Below are 21,200 nucleotides of genomic sequence, written 5' to 3' on the forward strand. Positions count from 1 at the left end.
AATCAAGAAATGGGCAGGGGATATGAATAGACACTTCTGCAAAGAAGACGTCCAGATGGCCAACAGACTCATGAAAAAGAGCTCCACATCACTCGGCATCAGGGAAATACAAATCAAAACTACAATGAGATACCACCTCACACCAGTTAGAATGGCTAAAATTAACAAAAAAACGACAGATGCTGGTAAGGATGCAAAGAAAGGGGAGCCCTCCTACCCTGTTGGTGGGAATGCAAGCTGGTGCAGCCATTCTGGAAAACAGCATGGAGGTTCCTCAAAAAGTTGAAGCAATCGCACTACTGGGTATTTATCCTAAAGATACAAATGTAGTGATCCGAAGGGGCGTGTGCACCCGAATGTTTATAGCAGCAATGTCCACATCGCCAAAGTATGGAAAGAACCTAGATGTCCATCAACAGATGAATGGGTAAAGATGTGGTATGTATATACAATGGAATACTATGCAACCATCAAAAGAAATGACATCTTGCCATTTGCAATGACATGAATGGAACTAGAGGGTATTATGCTGAGCAAAATAAGTCAGTCAGAGAAAGACAATTATATGATCTCCCTGATATAAGGAATTTTAGAGGCAACGTGGGGTGTATAGGGGTAGGGGAGGGAAAAACGAAACAAGCTGGGATCGGGAGGGAGACAAAGTATAAGAGACTCAATGTCACAAAACAAACTCAGGCTTGCTTGGGGGAGGGGGTATGGAGAGGGTGTTTGGGTTATGGACATTGGGGAGGGTGTGCACTATGGTCAGAGCTGTGAAGTGTGTAAGCCTTATGATTCACAGACTGGTACCCCTGGGGCAAATAAAATATGTTAATTTTAAAAATTTAATTTAAAAAAGGCCCTCTTGGTAAGTGTGTTGGAATGATTACAAAGAATTACTTGAATAAGAATTGAGGCTGGTAGACCTTGGGTAAAACAGTTACACTGTGTCAATAGAAGAGTAATATGTTAGGTAATAAAGTGTACAGGGTGTCCAAAAAGTCTGGAAATTTAAGATAAACTTGTCTTCAAATGGAGGACACGTATTGCATGGAGCACTGGATGTGGTACATAAACAATGAATTTTTGAACACTGAGAAAAAATAAATTTTAAAAAAATATATTAGTTTTGTTTTTCAAATGTTGGGCTCAAAATCATTTTTTTTTTCCCAGCTTCAGACACCCTTTTAGTTGACAGTTCTCTAAATTTAAGGTAATAGATTCAATGTTAAGTGAAGGAAAAAATGGAAATAATAAACATAATTTTTTTAATATTTTCAGACTTTTGGGGCATTCTTTGGTATTCCTTATGGACCAAGACAGAATATATAAAAATTCAGAGATATAAAAATAAATTCTGTTTAATTAGACATCTAACAAGATACAATGTGAGATACGAATGAAAGTGACATAAAATACAGAACAAATGACTACCACACAAAGAATCCAAACACATAGGGATATAATACAGTAAGTAGAAAAAAAGCAAACACATTAAGTCCAGTGAGATTCTTGTTCACATTACTAAGTAATTAGACCTCATACATGTGTAATGATTAAGACCATAGGTGGTTAAGATCATAGGACATAGAGTCAAACTACCTGTTTTGAATCCTAGCTTTAACACTTAACCAGCTCCGAAACAGTACCTCAGTGTTTTCATCTACAAAATGAGGGAAATAATAGTATCTACCATACAGATAGGCATGTCTTTAATCATTTATTTAGTAATAATTCTGTTAAAGCATTGTTGGCTTATGCATTTGATTTCTTTCTTAATGTTCAAGATGATTGTTGCCAACCCCTCAGAAAATGGACATGTGCTGCGTGTAATTCCATCTACACAGACAGGAATGGCACAAGTGATTGTACCTCAGGGGCAGCTTGTGGATGTGAATAGTCCTCAGGGTGAGTAATCATGGGATATATGGGATTTAAGAATGTTTTAAAGAACAGATATATATATATCAGAAAATCACCTCATGAAAGTCCGTGTTAAAATCGATCTCTTTGGGTAAGGTTGTGAACTGAATAATTAGAAAAAGTTTCTTAGCCCAAATAAATTTCAAGTTCATTTTTCAACTCCTGTCTAGGTTAGCTGTCTATTTCATTTTGGAATTCTGTGAAGCTGGTTGACTCTTGCTTCCTCCCAAATGACCAGTGAGCATAAAATAAATTCTTTTTAATTATAATAACAGTAATAACAGCTACAATAACAAGATTATAGTGCTAATAGTTATTGGAGAAATTATTATATTTGTATTTTTATCACTATTGTTGTTAGCCATGTGATTCATTACTCTTTTATTTAACTATTTTTTTTCATCCTCTTTGCTCTTCTTTTTTTCCTTCAGACTCAGAAAGGAGAATCATGCTCCCCATTTTTTTTTTTACTCTTTCTTAACCTATTGATAATATTCCTGTTAGTTCTTTTCTTTTACTTTTTTTCCTTTTCTATCTAATACCATTGCTACACTGTTTCATCGTTCATTCATAGCTAATGATTTAGAATAGATATTTTTACCTTAGTGATATGGTTCTTCGCCTTTGTTAATAGTTAAAACTTAAGGGAAAAAACAGTTTGAAGACAAAATGAAAAACATGGTATAAAAATGAAAAAAAAGAGTCTGATACTAATGATGTATTATATGCTGGCTAGTTGAATTTTTAAAAATTTTTTTTAAAAAATGAAAAAGTTTTTTACTTTCCTATTATATTATGAAGCTGTTGACATAACAATTGTATCACTTTTATATCTTAGCTGTTCAATATAAGCTTCAAAAATGTAATTACAATAGTAATTTCAATAGTCAGTATTATAATTTGAAACTAAACAGATTTATTAGGGAAATTCTCAATAAAACTTTATAAGTTTTGGCATCTTTATCTTGCCTTTCGTATTTCAAATCGATGAGTTCTACTTAGTTACATTCTCACGGACTTATTCAAGATACTGACGTTGCATTGTTCTTGTTATTGCTGTTAAGATGTCTCTGAAGAGAAGTCCAATGATAGAAATTTACCAGCTGTAAGAGTGGATGTTCTAGCAGATAATACCAGTAGTTACAGTCTTCATCCACAAGCATCGGTCACATTGCCCAAAAAGACAGTGGCCAGGTGAGTCCATGGGAAAGAGGAGTTCATGTTTTGAAATTATCATGGAAATCTTTTTTAAAATTATCATATCTAAAGTGAGCTGACTAAAAAAAGATTAGAAATTCAAGAAACAGAATAAACTATCATCAAATTGTCAAATATCTTTAATTATTTAAATGACATCTTGGCAACTAGGAGACTGTTTTAGAAGCTATGTCTAGGGGCGCCTGAGTGGTTCAGTGGGATAAAGACTCTGCCATCGGCTCAGGTCATGATCCCGGTGTCCTGGGATCGAGTTCTGCATCGGGCTGTCTGCTCAGTGGGGAGAGTGCTCACCCCCTCCCCTGTCTGCCTCTCTGCCTACTTGTGATCTGTCTGTCAAATAAATAAAATCTTTAAATTTTTTTAAAAAAAGCTATAATGTTTAATGTGCTACTTTTCCTCAGTGACACTTGCCTGTTGTCTTTTGAAGCAATCTGAAAACATCTGGCACTAATAGAGGTTTTAGAATAAAGAAATATCCATTCTAAAAAAAGAAAAAGAAATATCCATTCTAGTTCCTAAAATGTTTAATGGTTCATCATCTTTTTATGTATTTAATTCCTCTGTGGTAAAGTAAGGAAGTGTTTTTTGTTAACATGTTTCAGCTTTTATTTTTGCCTTAACACTATAATAATTTAGGCAAATGTAGATATGGATTTTGTATTATTTATATTCTTTTAACTCTTAAAGACAGTATTAAAAATTTATATACTACTAATTACATTTTGTCTTAGAGCTTGACATAGTATCATGTTAACAAGTCACCTGAAGATGTTTTATTGGCTCATTTTTTCGTTAAATGAAAAACAATTATATAATGAAATAAAATGAGGAGACTACAAAATAAGATTTGAAAGAGATATTAAAATACTTAATTTTGGGGCACCTGGGTGGCTCAGTGGGTTAAGCCACTGCCTTCGGCTCAGGTCATGATCCCAGGGTCCTGGGATCGAGTCCCGCATCGGGCTCTCTGCTCATCAGGGAGCCTGCTTCCTCCTCTCTCCCTCTGCCTGCCTCTCTGCCTATTTGTGATCTCTCTCTGTGAAATAAATAAATAAATTCTTTAAAAAAAAAAAAATACTTAATTTTGTTGGGGCTATAGATATTTGGAAGAAAAAACAGGCCTTTTCTTTAGCAACTAATAAAATAGTGCTGCTTAAGGAAAATTATAATTAAAATACACCCACCAACTCTATTGTTATTATTACAGTTAAGATCTTATATCTTCGATTTTTTCAAATAAACTCTACACCCAGCTTGAACCATTTGTGCCAACCAGATACCCCTGTTATTACAGTTTCTTACCGATGACCTCAGTATATTTTCTGTAACACTGGCTAAAGGGATAAAACGGTTGAATGTCGTATGTGTGTTTGTGTGTGTGTAATATATATTTATGTATATTCTTTCCTTGTCCCAGAATGCTTGAAGAACCCTTTCTGGCTCCTCTCCAGCCACTTTCTTCTAACACACCTATGTGGGCCTGCCGTCTTAGGAGCTGTGAGGTGAGTTAAAAATAATCCTTACCTAGTTTCATTAAATTGATTATTGCTATAATGCATCCCAAAATGTCCACTTTTGACTGTATCTGTAATACTTTGTTTTAATGCTAACTCTGATCTCATCTATTCTTTTATTCCTTAGAGAGTGAAAGCTCTGTTAAAGCAGAGAAGGAATTTATATTCCTTCATGCTTCACTATCATTTCTTCTCTTGCATATCTTCCATGGAATCTTCATTATCATGTTTTTCTACTTTTTATTTTTTGACCATTACTTTTTCTTTACTTGTACTTATTTCTTTTCATATTCTCAATGAAAATACTTTAAGTTTTGCTGTTTGACTTTGCTTTATTTCTCTACATTTTATCCCTTGGAGAGCTGATCAACTTTGTTAACTTTCAACTCTCACTTTTATAAAAATGATTTCCAAATCTTTATCACTGGTTCTTTAATTATGCCCTTGCCCCAGATCTCCAGCTACTTAATTGGAGCTTTACTTAATTTCACCTTAATTCACCAGGTGCTAAACAGAAATTACCATGTCACAACTAGCTGTACTTTTTTTTTTAACATTTATGTGTTAAGGTTTTTTAAAAATTTTATTTATTTATTTGACAGAGAGAGAAATCACAAGTAGGCAGAGCAGCAGGTAGAGAGAGAGAGGAGGAAGCAGGCTCCCTGCTGAGCAAAGAGCCCAATGCAGGGCTTGATCCCAGGACCCTGAGACCACAGCCTGACCCAAAGGCAGAGAAGTCCAACCCACTGAGCCACCCAGGTGCCCCAACTAGCTGTACTTCTGAACTCCTTATCTGTTTAATGACAAATACTTTTTCCTTAGACATTCAGGCAGAATGTTTTATTTTATTTTTATTTTTTTAAGATTTTATTTATTTATTTGACAGAGAGAGAAAGAACACAAGCAGGGGAGTGGAAGAGGGAGAGCAGATTCCCCATTGAGAAGGGAGCCCAATGTGGGGCTCAATCCTAGAACCCTGGGATCATGGCCTGAGCCACCCAAGCACCCCTAGGCACAGTGTTTTATTTTATTTTTTTTTAATTTTTTTAGAGATTATGTATTTATTTAACAGTGAGAGACATACAGTGAGAGAGGAAACACAAGCAGGGGGAGTGGCAAAGGGAGAGGGAGAAGCAGGCTCCCCACCGAGCAGGGAGCCAGATGTGGGGCTCCATCCCAGGACCCCAGGATCACGGCCCGGGCCGAAGGCAGAAGCCCAACGACTGAGCCACCCGGGCGCCCCCACAGTGTTTTAGATTAAATTCTTCCTTTCCCATACTAAAATAGTCATCTGATTCTTTTAGTTTTTCCTTTGAAGTATCTGTCTTGGGATGCCTGGTGGCTCAGTCAGTTAAGCATCTGCCTTTGACTCAAGTCATGATCCCAGAGTCCTGGGTTCAAGTCCCACATCTGGCTCCCTGCTGAGTTAGGAGTCCACTTCTCCCTCTGCCCCCTATTCCCTCTGATTGTGCCCCAGCTCCTGACAAATAAATTAATTTAATTTAATTTAAAAAGAACCTAATAAGACATTCTTAAATAAATAAAATCTCTCTCTTTTTATGGAGTGATTGGGGCCTCCTTCTTCATAGACTTTTGTTATCTTGAACTTAATTATAGTAACAGCCTTTACTTCAATCTCTGACTCTTCTATTTCTGGGGACTACTGTTTAGTTTTCTAAAAATACCTTCTTTAAATATTGCTTTCATTATTTCTTCTCACTGCCCAATAAGTTCAGTGTCATTTTTTCCATATCATTTACCACTATACATGGCTTTCAAGATCTTCCATAATCTGGTATTATCTTTTCCTGTTTTATTTTCTACTTTTTTTTTTTTAAAGATTTTATTTATTAATTTGACAGAGATCACAAGCAGGCAAAGAGGCAGTCAGAGAGAGAGGAGGAAGCAGGCTCCCCATGGAGCAGAGAGCCCGATGCGGGGCTCTATCCCAGGACCCTGGGATCATGACCCGAGCTGAAGGCAGAGGCTTTAACCCACTGAGCCACCCTTGCGCCCCTATTTTCTACTTTTCTCCCAACTCATCCTTCATTCTTGTTAAGCCTTGTCTTCCTAATTTGTACAAACACTTCAGAATCTTCCTTTATCTCTGCCTTGACTTGTTTTTGTTGCCATTTCCTAATCTGTTTTATTTTCTTCTGTTTCCTTTCTAACTATTCTTTTTTTTTTTTTTTAAAGATTTTATTTATTCATTTGACAGACAGAGATGACAAGTAGGCAGAGAGGCAGGCAGAGAGAGAGGGGGAAGCAGGCTCCCTGAGGGGCAGAGAGCCCGCTGCGGGGCTCAATCACAGGACCCTGAGACCATGACCTGAGCCGAAAGCAGAGGCTTAACCCACTGAGCCACCCAGGTGCCCCCCTTTCTAACTATTCTTAAATCCTAATGCAAGTCCTTTGTATCTTTTCTTTAAAGAATTATTATTTTAGCTTTTACCTATTTATCTCTTTAAGTGCTTTGGTATTTATTATCACTGCCATTCTTAATTAATTGCCTAATTATTTGTTCATCATTACATAACATTTAGACTCTACACTTTTGAGAGAAGAGACCGTGCTTTTGTACCTGTAAACTGTACATGATAATGACTAATTATTAAAATCCTTCATTGTTTTATTTTTTATTTATTTATTTGTTTATTTAAAAGATTTATTTATTTATTTATTTATTTGACAGAGAGAGAGAGGGAGACAGAGATCACAAGTAGGCAGAGATTCAGGAAGAGAGGCGGGGGGAAGAGGCTCCCTGCTGAACAGAGAGCTCGATGCAGGGCTTGATCCCAGGACCCTGAGATCATGACCTGAGCCGAAGGCAGAGGCTTAACCCACTGAGCCAGCCAGGCACCCCAAAATGCTTCATTGTTTTAATCAGATTTTCAAAATGGAAAGGAAAAACATTACTTCCGTTTTAATATTTCATGAATGTTCTAATAATAAAGTCTAATGATGTGACATATTGTATTGAGTAAAACAACTTTACTATTGTTGCTTTTCTAAGTCATTTATATATAAATCTATTTGTACAGGTAGGTAGACAGATTTTTTTCCCCCCTCACACTTTTTGTTTATTATAGTTTTTCACTGGTTTCCAAAAGTAACTATTATTGTTGTTTGATGAGGGTTTTTTTTTTTTTAATATTTACTTATTATTTTAGAGAAAGAGAGGGAGAGCATGAGCAGGGTGAAGGGGAGAGGGAGAGAAGAGAGCCTGTCAAGCAGACTCCCTGCTGAGCCCAGAGCCATCACGGGGCAATCAAAGTTGAAACCAAGGGTCACATGCTTAACCGACTGAGCCACACAGGCGTCCCTGATGAGGATTTTTAAAATCGTTATTGTAAACTTTACAGAATGCTATAGACATTAAAGCATTAGCAATTAATGTAGTCAAATCAGCTTGTCTTACAATCATGTGCATTGTGTGGCTTACCTATTGTCATACATCTTGTAAGAAATTCATCAAAACTGTCCAATAGAATGAGTATCTCTATCAGTAAAGGATTCTTTCTTCTCTCCTAAGCTGTATCAGTAGTGAAAAATAGTTTTGATTAATGGCTGAGGAAATATTTTCTGCATTTTGCTTCAGAATATTGTTTAATAGTGGCACCTGGGTGGCTTAGTCTTTTGAGTGTCTGACTTTGGCTCAAGTCGTGATCTTGGTGTCCTAGGATCAAACCCTGCGTTGGGCTCTCTGCTCAGTGGGGAGTCTGCTTGTCCCTATTCCTCTCCCTCTGTCCCTACCCTCCACTCATGCTCTCTCTCTCTCAAATAAATAGTCTTTATTTATTTATTTATTTTAAAATATTTTATTTATTTATTTGACACAGAGAAATCACAAGTAGATGGAGAGACAGCAGAGAGAGAGGGAAGCAGGCTCCCTGCTGAGCAGAGAGCCCGATGCGGGACTCGATCCCAGGACCCTGAGATCATGACCTGACCTGAAGGCAGCGGCTTAACCCACTGAGCCACCCAGGCGCCCCATTAGTCTTTAAAAATATATATAGGTAGATATAGTTTAATAATCCTTTTACTTCCTGACTTTTCATTTAAATTGTTTTTCCATATGCATTTTTTAGGTTTGACCAAAGTGTACTAGCTGGATAAATTTCAAAACTGTATTAAACTTTTATCTCCTGGGGGTACCTGGGTGGCTCAGTGGGTTAAGCTTCTGCCTTCTGCTCAGGTCATGATCTCAGGGTCCTGGGATCGAGCCCTCCATCGGGCTCTGTGCTCGGTGGGGAACCTGCTTCCCCCTTTCTCGGCCTGCCTCCTTGTGATCTCTCACTTTCTCTCTGTCAAATAAATAAATAAAATCTAAAAAAAAATATTAAACTTTCATCTCCTTCCTGATAGTGGTCTGGTTATATTATACTAATTCTGAATTTTTCTTTTCATTGAAAACATTATAAACTCTGTTCATTTTCTTTGTTAAATAATGTTAATAAGGTGGACTTTATGTTTCTACTTGTATTTGCAGTTGATATTTGATGAAGAAATATCTGGGCTAGAAAAATATTTGTAAGACTAGGCATTTTTATTATTTTTAGGGGTAATTGGAGATAATGTATTGCTTGACATAAGATTCTCTCTTCTTCTTTTTTAAAAGATTTTATTTATTTATTTGACAGAGATCACAAGTAGGCAGAGAGGCAGGGGGAAGCAGGCTCCCTCCTGAGCAGAGAGCCCGTTGCCAGGCTCAATCGCAGGACCCTGAGATCATGACTTGAGCCAAAGGCAGAGGTTTAACCCACTGAGCTACCCAGGAGCCCCCAGATTGTTTCTTCTTCTTATGACCTAAAGTACAGCCACAACAGTGTTTTTATTAAATATATTCTTGCAGGGTGAAATATTTAGTCTAATAAAAAGATTCCTAGTCCCATATCTCTGGTCTTGTTCCCTTTAATGGAGAAACATACATGGAGTCAGTGGTAGGTCTATGTGCCTTTTAGTGCAGGAGATCACAGTTGGTATGGAAAAGCTTCTACTTTTGTTAAGTTTACTTACATGTTTGTGGAGAGATAATATCAGTTATTTACATTATTTACATCTTCCTTGTTTTAGGAAGAATGAAGATAGCTTACAAAATACGTAAAATATAGTAGCAAGGTGGAAATTAAAATAGGAACTAAAGAATAAAGAAAAGCAAGAATGTAACCATAAAATGGAAGTAAGAAATGTATATCTTAATGAACTGTGGGTATGCACGCACACATACATATATATGTGTGCACATACACACATACTTTCCTATAATTTAAGCATTTACATTTCAAAAAGGAGAAGCCCAGTTATTAAATTCTGTGTCCATGGGTGGCTGGGGGGCTCAGTGGATTAAGCCTCTGCCTTCGGCTCAGGTCATGATCTCAGGGTACTGGGATTGAGCCCCACATTAGGCTCTCTGCTCAGCAGGGAGCCTGCTTCCCCCCCTCTCTCTGCCTGCATCTCTGCCTACTTGTGATCTCTCTCTTTCTGTCAAATAAATAAATAAATAAATAAATATTAAAGAAATATAAATTCTGTGTCCATTAGATAAAAGTAGTTAATTTCCATAAAATAAAACCATTAACTATTTTTGGTACTAAGTTCAGACAGTTTTCTCTCAGAGAAGGATCTTCTTAAAAAGAATTTTGATAAAATGAGCAAATTCTTTTATATTATTTAAGAGATACTATCACAGTTTTCATAAGCTTTCAAAAAGATTGATGTCATACCAAAACTAATTTTAGCAAAAGAAGCCCCATAGGAAACCAGTACTTTTATGGCTAGTTTTGTGCCGATCTTTTTGGATCCAGAGGTAGGATTTTAAATATACGGATGAATGGATACACAATGTGTTCTTCAAACTATCCTCCCTAAATATTATTTCTCTCAAGCAAAATTTTGATACTGATGGTATGGTCGTGAGTTTGACATTATATTCTCTAACATATTTGGAGAATATCTATTTGATAATGCTGGTTAAAAGCAGAGCAGATACACTGGTTGTAATAGATCATTAATCTGAGAGGACGATGACAGTCTCTTTTGAAAACTGATGAGTCTTTTATCTTGGACAACCACTTCATTTAATTTTTTATACAATGAAACATATTTGCTAATAATTTTGTTATTTAATTTCTACCACATGCAGAAAATTGGAGATTCATACCGTGGCTACTGTGTAAGTGAGACCGAATTAGAAAGTGTTCTAACATTTCATAAGCAGCAAACACAGAGTGTTTGGGGGACCCGCCAATCTCCAAGTCCAGCCAAGCCAGCTACACGCTTGATGTGGAAATCTCAGTATGTCCCATATGATGGAATCCCATTTGTTAATGCAGGTACTTTTTTAAGGGAATTATTTTAAAAGGTTCAGCACTGCCATGATCCATTGTAAAAATATGGTTTTCCTAAAAATTTCCTACCAAAATGTCGTTTTTGTGGATGCCAACTGAATGTTAATTGATGAAAATGCATGTTAAACTAAAAAGAAAACTTAAATATGACCAATTATTTTATGAAATTTTATTTTAATATATTAGAATAAATAATACTTCCTTAGATATTATGCTGATACATAGAAAATAAAAATATTAACAGAGCAATTTTATTATTCTAAATATGTATATCTGCTGGATTTTTTTTAATCCAGTCCAGATACTCTCACCTCCCTTGATTCGTCTTGTTGGATAAATTTGTATTCATTTTATATTTTATAGCTCATAACTCTCAAGTTACTGTGTAGAATTTGAATGCAATCTGGTGTTATATTATACAGAATTGAAATATTAGGATTCTCAAGCATCAGATGTGTTACATATGCTAGTCAAATATTGGGCTAGTGTGTATTAAAGGGGTAGAGTTTTGTGTGTGTGTGTTTTTAAGATTTTTTTTTTTTTAAAGATTTTATTTATTTATTTGACAGAGAGATCACAAGCAGGCAGAGAGAGAGAGAGAGGAGGAAGCAGGCTCCCTGCTGAGCAGAGAGCCCGATGCGGGACTCGATCCCAGGACCCTGAGATCATGACCTGAGCCGAAGGCAGCGGCTTAACCCACTGAGCCACCCAGGCACCCCTGTTTTTAAGATTTTAAGTAATCTCTACACCCAGTGTGGGGCTTCAACTCACAACCCTGAGATAAGAGTTGCATGCTACACCGAATGAGCCAGCCAGATGCCCCTAAAGTGGTGGAGTTTCAGTTTCCAGAGAGCCACCCTCAGGCTAGTCAAATCCCAAAAAAACATGACGACAAGTGATTTATTTTAGGACTGGGGAAATACTGATTTAGCTGGAAGAGTTGTAGTCTCATCTTGGACCTCTGAGGGTAAAAAAAGATATGTGGAGGAACATGAGGTACATGTAACCTTTTCTGCCCAGGTTTCATCAGTATTCTATAAAAGAAATACAACATTTTCCCCCTCCCTAGTTCTAATCCCCATGCTAACTCTCCACAGGCAGCCACTACATAAAGTTGGTATATATCTTTCCAGTCCGTATTTTTATACTTTATCACACATATTTGTATTTACAATAATGTATTTTATTGTTTTGAATATTTTGAAATATTCATAAATGGTAAACTGTGGACATCGTTATGTAAATTTTTGCTCACCCTTATTTCTTGAAATCCCTCTATATTGATGCTTACAGATCTTAATTTAATGAGTACATAACGTTCCAGCATATAACGAAACCACAATTATTTTTCTACTAATGATCATTTAGGATATTTCTAATTTTCAATATTACAAAGAATGCTATAGTCAAACAATATACATTTTCTTTTGAAAAGATGTAAGTAAGTTAATAGTGCATGCATTAAAGTGGAAATGCTGAGTTGCAAAGTATGCCCATTTCATTTTTACAAGATTATCTCAAGTTGCTCTCTAAAGTGGTTGTACAAGAGCCATCCCCCAAAAAAGAAATCTTGCATTTGCAACAACATGGATGAAACTAGAGTATATTACGCTAAGCGAAATAACTCAGAGAAAGACAGTTATCATATGACCTCACTCATATGTGGAATTCCAGAAACACAGCAGAGGATCATAGGGTAAGGGAGGGGGAAAAGAAAGCAAGGCAAAATCAGAGAGACAAACCATAAGAGACTCTTATTCATAGGAAACAAACTGAGAGTTGCTGAAGGGGGAAGGGGTGAGGGATTGGGGTAATTGGGTGATAGACTTTAAAGAAGGCACATGATATAATGAGCACTGGGTACTATATGAGACTGATCAATCACTGACTCTACCTCTGAAACTAATAATACACATATTAATTAGTTGAATTTAAATTAAAGAAAGACCACCTAGTAAAAAAACAAAAAATAAAGTGGTCATACAGGTGCAAAACCTGGTCTCTAAAATTTTTGGCCACATGTATTTCAGAATTTTTAGAATGTAATATATTACAGAATACTCAACAGCAAGTATTCTGTTGACCCTATCCCATAATCGAACATAATAATATTTTATGGTTAGTAACACTAAGAGGTACAAAGATTATATATAGTCACATAAAGTTCAGGTCAGGTTTTGCAATTAAATGCGTTCCAAAAAATTTTGTCTTCTGAACTTCTTCAGTTTCAGAATTGTACATGTGGAATTAGCAACCTGTACCAATTGTTACTTGTTTCAGCAATGTATGAAAATTTCCCTTTCCTTCATTTACCTTATGACACAGCATTGTCAGACTTTAAAAGTCTTTATATTCTGGAAATTTTCATAGATATAGATACATATCTAAAAGTAAAGGTAACATATCTAATATCTAATAGTACGTGTGTGTGTGTATATCTATATACATCTGTATCTCAAAGTGAAGGTAATAATATGTAGAATCCTATGACTCTCCCTGTATCCATCATCCAGCTTCAACAACTATTAGCATATGATCATTCTAGACTCATTTATATCCCTACCCACTTTTTCATTCCTCACCTCCAAGATGATTTTATAGCAAATTCCAGATATCCAGTTGCTTTATCTATAATTACCAAAGTATATATTATATTCTAAAATAAATATCTCTAAGAGATCAGGATCTTTGTATATGTACATATATACAATGACAATCACATTATCATATTATAAAAGAATTAACAGTTTTTTCTTAATGTCATAAAATGTCCAATTTCACATTTCTTTACTTATCTAATAATTCTTTTTCCATAGATTTGTTCAAATTCACATCCAGACAGATTTCACAGTTTACATTTGGTTTTGTCTCTTGAAATTTTTCTAAAAATTTCTCTCCTCTTTTCCCCCAGGTAGAGTTTTATGTATTCTGAGTTTTGTTGATTCCATCTCTGTGCTGTAGTTCAACATGTTTTTTAAAAATCCCCTATATTTCCTGTGGACTGTTAGATCTAGAGGCTTGATTAAATGAAGATTTGATCTCCATTAAAGTATTTTGCAAGAATATGTCATAGGTGTGTTCTGTACTTCTTATTGCTGCCTATGTGCAACACCTTTTTGTGATGTTAAAATTCATCAGTGGATTCAGTTATTTTAGAATACTGTCAGATTTTTTATTTTTGCCAATGTGAAGAGTGTGAGATGGTATTTTACTATTGCTTGAATTTGCATTTCCGTATTTACTAGTAAAGTTGAACATCTTTTTATTTGTTCATTTAATATCTTTTTTTCCTTTCTGAATTGCCTATTCATAGTCTTTACCCATTTTTCTGTTTGGTCCTTTATTAGTATGTTTTTTAATAAATTTTTTTAAAGATTTTATTTATTTATCAGAGAGAGATAGAGGGAGAGAGAGAGAGAGCACAGGCAGACAGAATGACAGGCAGAGGCAGAGGGAGAAGCAGGCTCGCTGCCGAGCAAGGAGCCCAAAGTGGGACTCGATCCCAGGACGCTGGGATCATGACCTGAGCCAAAGGCAGCTGCTTAACCAACTGAGCCACCCAGGCATCCCTTAATAAATTTTTAAAAAGATTTTATTTGTTTATTTGGCAGAGAGAGAGATCGCAAGAGCCAGAGAGGCAAACAGAGAGAGAGAGAGGGAAGCAGGCTCCCTGCTGAGCAGAGAGCCCAATGCAGGGCTCGATCCCCAAATCCTGGGATCATGACCTGAGCCAAAGGCAGAGGCTTTAACCCACTGAGCCACCCAGGCACCCCTGGTTCTTTATTTTTAAAAATTATTTGTAGCTCTTTACATTCAACATATTAATTCTTTATTATTATTATTATCTCTAAGAATATAAATTCTAAAATTTATATTTAAAATTTTTAAGCTTTAAATTTTAAAGTCCGCTTTATCAACACTTTTACTTATGATTCTTTTTTATTTTATATTTGGAAAAATTTGCTGTACTAGAATAGGATATTTTACTTTTTAAAGCCATAAACTATATAGTTTTCACATACACTTACTGTATTCTACTGCTATGTAACAAATTACCCAAAACTTGATGGCTGAAAACAACAAACATTTATCTCGGGTTTCTGTGAGTCAGGAATCAAAGAGCAGCTTCGCAAGGCGGTTCTGCCTCAGTTTCTTTCACGAGACTGCAGTTGAGGTGTTGGCTGGAGCTGTAGTCATCTCACCATTTGGCTGGGGGAGGATCTGCTTCCAAGCTCACTCATGTGGCTTATTCCTTGCCACATGGGCCTCTGCACAGAGCTGCCTCACTGCAGACAGTTGATTTCACCCAGAAAGACCAATCCAAGCAAGAGCAAGAGAGTACCCAGGATGGAAGTCACAGTCTTTTTATAACCTTATATCAAAAATAACATCTTCTCACTTCAGCCATGTTCATTAGAAGGATGTTAAGTAAGTTTTCATTAGTAAGTCCGTCAGTCTAGCCCATGCTCAAGGGGAGGGAATTAAACAAGGACGTGATTAAAGTGACGTCATTTTCAGGGATCATTGGGGGCCATCTCAGAGGCTGGTTATTACATTATTGTAGTCCCCCCTTATCCGCAATTTCACTTTCCAAGGTTTCAGTTGGCCTGTTCTCAACCACAGTCTGGAAGCAGATGATCCTCCTTCTGACGTAGTGTCAGAAGGTGAACAGTAGCCTAATGCTATGTCACAGTGCCTTTGTCATTCACCTCATCTCATCTCATCACATAGGCATTTTATCATCTCACATCATCACAAGAAGAAGAAGGGTGAGTACAGTACAATAAGATATTTTGAGAGAGACCCCATTCATATAGCTTTTATGACAGTACATTGTTATAATTGTTCTATTTTATGTTATTGTAGTTACTCTCTTCCTGTGCCTAATTTATTAATTGAACTTTATTATAGGTATATATAGGTAGGAAAAAACATAGTTTATATAGAGTTTAGTATCATCCATCCTTTCAGGCATTCACTGTGGGTCTTGGAACGTATCCCCCGCGGATAAGGGGGGACAACTGTATTCTAACAGTACAAATAGAAATAAGGAAAAATTATAAAAGATTATAAAACTTTACATAACAATTTTACTAAAAAATGTAGCTTTTGCTAATTTCTACTTATGGAGTGGTGAAATTTTATTATTAAAAACCATATGTATGTAAATATCAGTTAACATTCAGTAACTGTGGTATTTGTAAATTTCTTTAACCATAATGTACTTTTGATAAATATTATAATCTTTTAGACTTACATGTTTATACATCTTAGTAAGACTTACTGATGTTTTCTTTCCTTAAAGTTGTGTAATTGAAAGTATAAATTTGGACATTGCCACCACTAAGTTATTTTTATTCTAGTGTCTAGAACAGATGGATATTTGAATTAATATCAATAGTTGGTTTTGGCCCACAGGGAGTAGAGCCGTGGTAATGGAGTGCCAGTATGGGCCAAGGAGAAAAGGTTTCCAGTTAAAAAAAATCAGTGAGCAGGAGAGCAGGTCTTGTCAGCTCTACAAAGCCACTTGTCCAGCCCGGTAAGCTTTATTTTCTTTTATTTCCTGTTTATTAAGTATTTATTTTCTAATAACTAATGTGCACATTTTTATTGCGTTTAAACAATGCCAATAAGTGTACAGTACAATATGTTTCCTTTTACTTCTACTCCCTATGTCCCTTTTTATTTATTTGTTTATTATTATGTTCAGTTAGCCACCATATAGTACATCATTAGTTTTTGATGTAGTGTTCAACGATTCATTAGTCCTATGTCCCTTTTTAAGGCAACAGCTCTTACCAGCTTCCTGAGTAACTCTCCAAAGATATTCTGTGTATATCCATGCATACCTATCCTCCTTTATACTCATAAATGTTGAAATCTCAGTAAAACTTACTAATATTTTCTTTCCTTAAAGTTAGGTAATAGTAGGTGAGCTACTATTACCTAATAGCTACTCGTTAGCTCAGTAGGTAGCATGTCAGTCTCAAAAAGTTAGGTAGTAGTATACTTTCTTTCCTGCTGTGAATTCACATTGCTTTATTTCTATTCTAAATGCCTATTGTGGTTATTTACTGCACAACTGTTTTTGCTTCACACTAGTGTGAATGTAATGACATATTTAAAAAATTGAAATATAATTGGCATATAACATAATATTAGTTTCATGGATCCTTCTTTTCAGGAGCCATACAATATTGCATTTATGGATGGATTGTCATTTACTGAATTAGTCCTCTAATGATGGACATGTAAGATCTGAAAAGTATTCTTTATTATTATATACAAAGCTCCAGTTAATAACATTATACCCATTTGTATACTTGTGCAAGTACATCAGTAGAGTAAATTTGTTGAAATGAAATTGCTGGTGCAAAGGTTATATTATTTTAAATGTTTACAGGTATTATGAAGACAATCACTCTTTTTTTTTTTTTTAGATTTTATTTTATTTATTTGACAGAGAGAGATCACAAGTAGGCAGAGAGGCAGGCAGAGAGAGAGGAGGAAGCAGGCACCCGTGGAGCAGAGAGCCCGATGTGGGGCTCGATCCCAGGATCATGATCTGAGCCGAAGGCAGCGGCTTAACCCACTGAGCCATCCAGGTGCCCTGAAGACAATCACTCTTTAGAAAGATTTTAACAATAATATTCATACCAGCAATGTATGAGATGAACACAATTAAGTTTTAGATAGACTAAGACTACAGATTGGTGATTGCTTTGGGTGAGAATGAAAAATTGGAAGCAATAAAAGACTTTTGTAATGTTCTTTCTAATTTATTTTTAGACATTGAAAGTTTAAATTCTCATAAAATTTTAAAAGATAACATATAAAGGTTGTGTATAGTTGATCTTTGAAATATTTTATTTCAACGTCACATTTTATATCACAAACCTGTACATTCTCAAGAAGTTCTTCAAATTAGTTCAGAAGAGTTTTCATAACTTTAGGTAATATTTAAACCTGACTGTGAAATAAAACTTTTAACTGCTTTTAAATATAAGCAGTATAAAACTTTAGATATAACTTGGGAGAAAACCTCTACGTGTGAAGAAATAACTTTATTCCCTGTATCATTCTACAAGTACTTTTTTTTTTTTTTCTAGGTTCTTTTTTTTTTTTTTTTTTCCCTACAAGTACTTTTTGAATATTAGTTGTGCCCAGCAATACTTTGGGTGCCATGGGAAAGAGGGAGATTGAAAGAGGTACAAGATTTTACTTAATCATGGGAAACTTAAAATATAGTTGAGGCAGATCAGAAAACAGAAAACTGTTGGAAAAGATAATGGTATAGTACATAGTACCAAATGTGTCAGTTAGCTAACTCAGCAGAGAAGGAACATATCCATGCAAATTCATTAACAGGGAAGAAAGCACAACTTAACATGAATGCTGAAGTTTAGGTTGCGTTTGGGTAGATAAAGAGTGAGAGGGGAGATACTGTAGGTCAGCAAATTATATGAATAAAGATAGGATATGATTGTATTTTTGGTATCATAGGAGGAAGGAACATTGAAATGATAAACTTGTCTGAAAAAAGCAATTTTACATTTGAAGTAATTGAAAGTTAGATTAGGTAAATAAGCTAGAATCATATGGGATGCCTTGACTGCTGCCAAGAAATTTATACTCGATTAAAGAGCAGGTAGATTCTTCAACAGAGAAGTACAAATGTGAAGAATTATTGTAATATTAATATATCAAGTAGATTTAAGGAAGGAGACCAAGAGGCCCAGAAGGAGGCTATTAAATTAATCTAGGCATGAGGTTTTTGTTTATGTTTAAGGTCTAATTATCATTTATTTTTACAAGTAGCAAAGTTCCTCCCTTTTTTCCTGGCTTATTGTATATGAATATAAAAAAGTAGTGATTTCACACTGCCTCCCACTCCCAACAGAATGGGGTAACAGGAAGTTGTGAGTTGAAAGTAGCCTCCTAACACCAAGGTGTTTTCCTCTTTACCTGGGACTTGAACTCTGGTGCTCTCATCAGTCATCCTCTTACCATTTTCTTTTCAGTTTATGAAAATCAATGAGTTTATGAGCATCCTTCCCAGTAGACGGGTCTGCAAATTCTTTGGGAAGTCAGTAACTCATGGAAGACAGGGTTGCACTGTCACTTTACGATTTGTGTAACGGAAGGCTGAAGAATCAATTCATACATTTTCCAAGAATAAGCTCGTATTCTATACAGGGATGTGGAGAATCATCAGTACAATGAAAAAATGGTTGAATGAAGTTGTGAGTGATGAAATCAGAACTCTGGAACAGTAGAAAGACTTCACTGAGGGCTTTACATTTCAGAGAACTGTTCATTGCTATCCAGTACATATCCCATGGGGCACTCCAGTTAAGCTTAGGAAATACACCCCCCCACACACAGGAGTTGATAGCTTCTTGATCTTTAGTGGTGACTTTGGGAAATCCTGGTGCCATAAGGGTATCTGTGTTCTCATCATCCGACCATTGTATTTCTTCTGCCTTATTATCACTGTTTGGCTAAGAACTTGTTGGCGGATCTTCTCTTCCTGAAACCACCAGAGTTCCATCATCAAGTAAATAATCCTTCACATTCTGAGGAGTGAAAGAGTGACATGTAATGGTAAGGCTTCCGAACAGTGGCTGCCACACAGAGAACTGACAGTGCAGCACATGCTCCTTCTTGATCCTCCAGCTGCACAGCTGCTGCCCATCCCCTCCCGCCAGCACCCTCCAGATCCCCCGGCACGAGTGTTTTATGGCTTCCAGGAAAATTGGGAAGAGGCAAATCCAGAAACAAAATTTAATATCCATAAATATGCAGATATTTTTCCTGATGTCTTGATTATTGTTAATTTGCTAAATATTGTGCACTGAGAATATGGCTTATTTTTCAACATAATCCGCTGAATGCTTTCTAGTTTAATTGATTTTTCTCTAAACTTCAGTACATAAACTTCCACTTGGTAAATTTGATTTTCTTGATATTATAATGAAAGAAATTCTTCTTTTACTTACAAACAGGATTTACATTAAAAAGGTACAGAAGTTTCCTGAATATAGAGTTCCTACAGACCCCAAAATTGATAGGAAAATAATCCGAATGGAGCAGGAAAAAGCCTTTAACATGTTAAAGAAGAACTTGGTAGATGCTGGAGGTGTTCTTAGGTATGACATATTATTATTTTATTTTTACAAATTAGCTCCATTTACAAGGTATTTTTAAGAGAAATTATAAATATGTCTTCTAATTATTTCATTAAGAATGGTTTTTATAAGGGAGGTGTCTCATTAGCAGTTCCTGAAGTATTAAAATTTGCCACAGTGCAAGCCATTGAGTTTATCAACCACATGTTCTGATAGTGCTTACCAAAGACTTATGTATACCATATGGAAAGTTTTCCCCAAAATGACAAATTTGTCTTTAGCAGCACATATAATTATATATTTCATACTTTGTTTCTGATATTTCTTAGGAGCCAAACTTACAGTCACCTATATATATATATATTTTTTTAACCCATCTTTGATTACCTAAGTAGCCAGAAATTAATTTTAAGCCCTACATAAAATTGCATTTTATATACTTTTTATGCTTCACAGTTTACATAAGAAGAATGTTGGCTGGCTTTCTTACCTTTCTTTGTGTTCGTTCACAGGAAGAATTTACAGGAGTACAATGGGATTAAGTGCAATATAGTTTTTGTAAAAACAAAATAAACCAAAAAAAAAACTTTTGGATATGGACACCTGGGTAGCTTGGTTGATTGGGTGTTCCAACCCTTGGTTTCAGCTCAGGTCATGATTTTGGAGTTGTGGGATCAAGCCAGACTCCATGCTCAGTGGGAAGTTTGCTCTTCTCTCACTGCCCATCCCCAGGCTTGTGAGCCCACTTTCTCTCTCTCTCATAGACAGATCTTTAAAAAAATAAATACATAAGTATGTAAAATGAACTTTGGATATATGAAAAATTAGTAGCCAATAATTAGATCATTCAGTTTGGAGAACATTGCATATAATTTTTTTTTGCCAATTTTAAATACAGTTTTATTTAAGACATTGCATTTTCCATTTAACAATACAGTGCTTATAAAGTGCAATGTTTATTTCCTTTCCTGTGCATATATTCCATATTCAGGTATCAAGAATACCCAGTTTTTTGCTATAGCAACTCAATTCTACAGCTGCTATGGAATTTGCTACAAATTTGGGTCCTT

The 21,200-nt window shown here is 35.7% G+C and overlaps 1 protein-coding gene across 21 annotated transcripts in view; it reads left to right on the forward strand.

Moving 5' to 3' along the window:
* CARF (calcium responsive transcription factor) overlaps positions 1 to 21,200 on the forward strand; it is a 106,166-nt gene that overhangs the window by 25,781 nt on the left and 59,185 nt on the right. For 19 of the 21 annotated variants that reach the window (XR_006383766.1, XR_006383767.1, XR_006383764.1 and 16 more), the window contains 6 exons: positions 1,788 to 1,908; positions 2,988 to 3,117; positions 4,559 to 4,643; positions 10,798 to 10,987; positions 16,421 to 16,541; positions 20,008 to 20,151. Coding sequence is in view for 13 of the 21 variants with exons in the window: in XM_044241337.1 (XP_044097272.1) it covers positions 1,788 to 1,908; positions 2,988 to 3,117; positions 4,559 to 4,643; positions 10,798 to 10,987; positions 16,421 to 16,541; positions 20,008 to 20,151 (791 nt within the window). In the remaining 8 variants the exon portion in view is untranslated. Of the gene's footprint in view, positions 1 to 1,787; positions 1,909 to 2,093; positions 2,161 to 2,987; positions 3,118 to 4,558; positions 4,644 to 10,797; positions 10,988 to 16,420; positions 16,542 to 20,007; positions 20,152 to 21,200 lie in introns of those variants that run through there. The other 2 variants (XM_044241348.1, XM_044241347.1) reach the window with 2 other exon arrangements.

Source organism: Neovison vison, chromosome 3, assembly GCF_020171115.1.
Source record: "Neovison vison isolate M4711 chromosome 3, ASM_NN_V1, whole genome shotgun sequence".
NCBI classification, from domain to species: Eukaryota; Metazoa; Chordata; class Mammalia; order Carnivora; family Mustelidae; genus Neogale; species Neogale vison.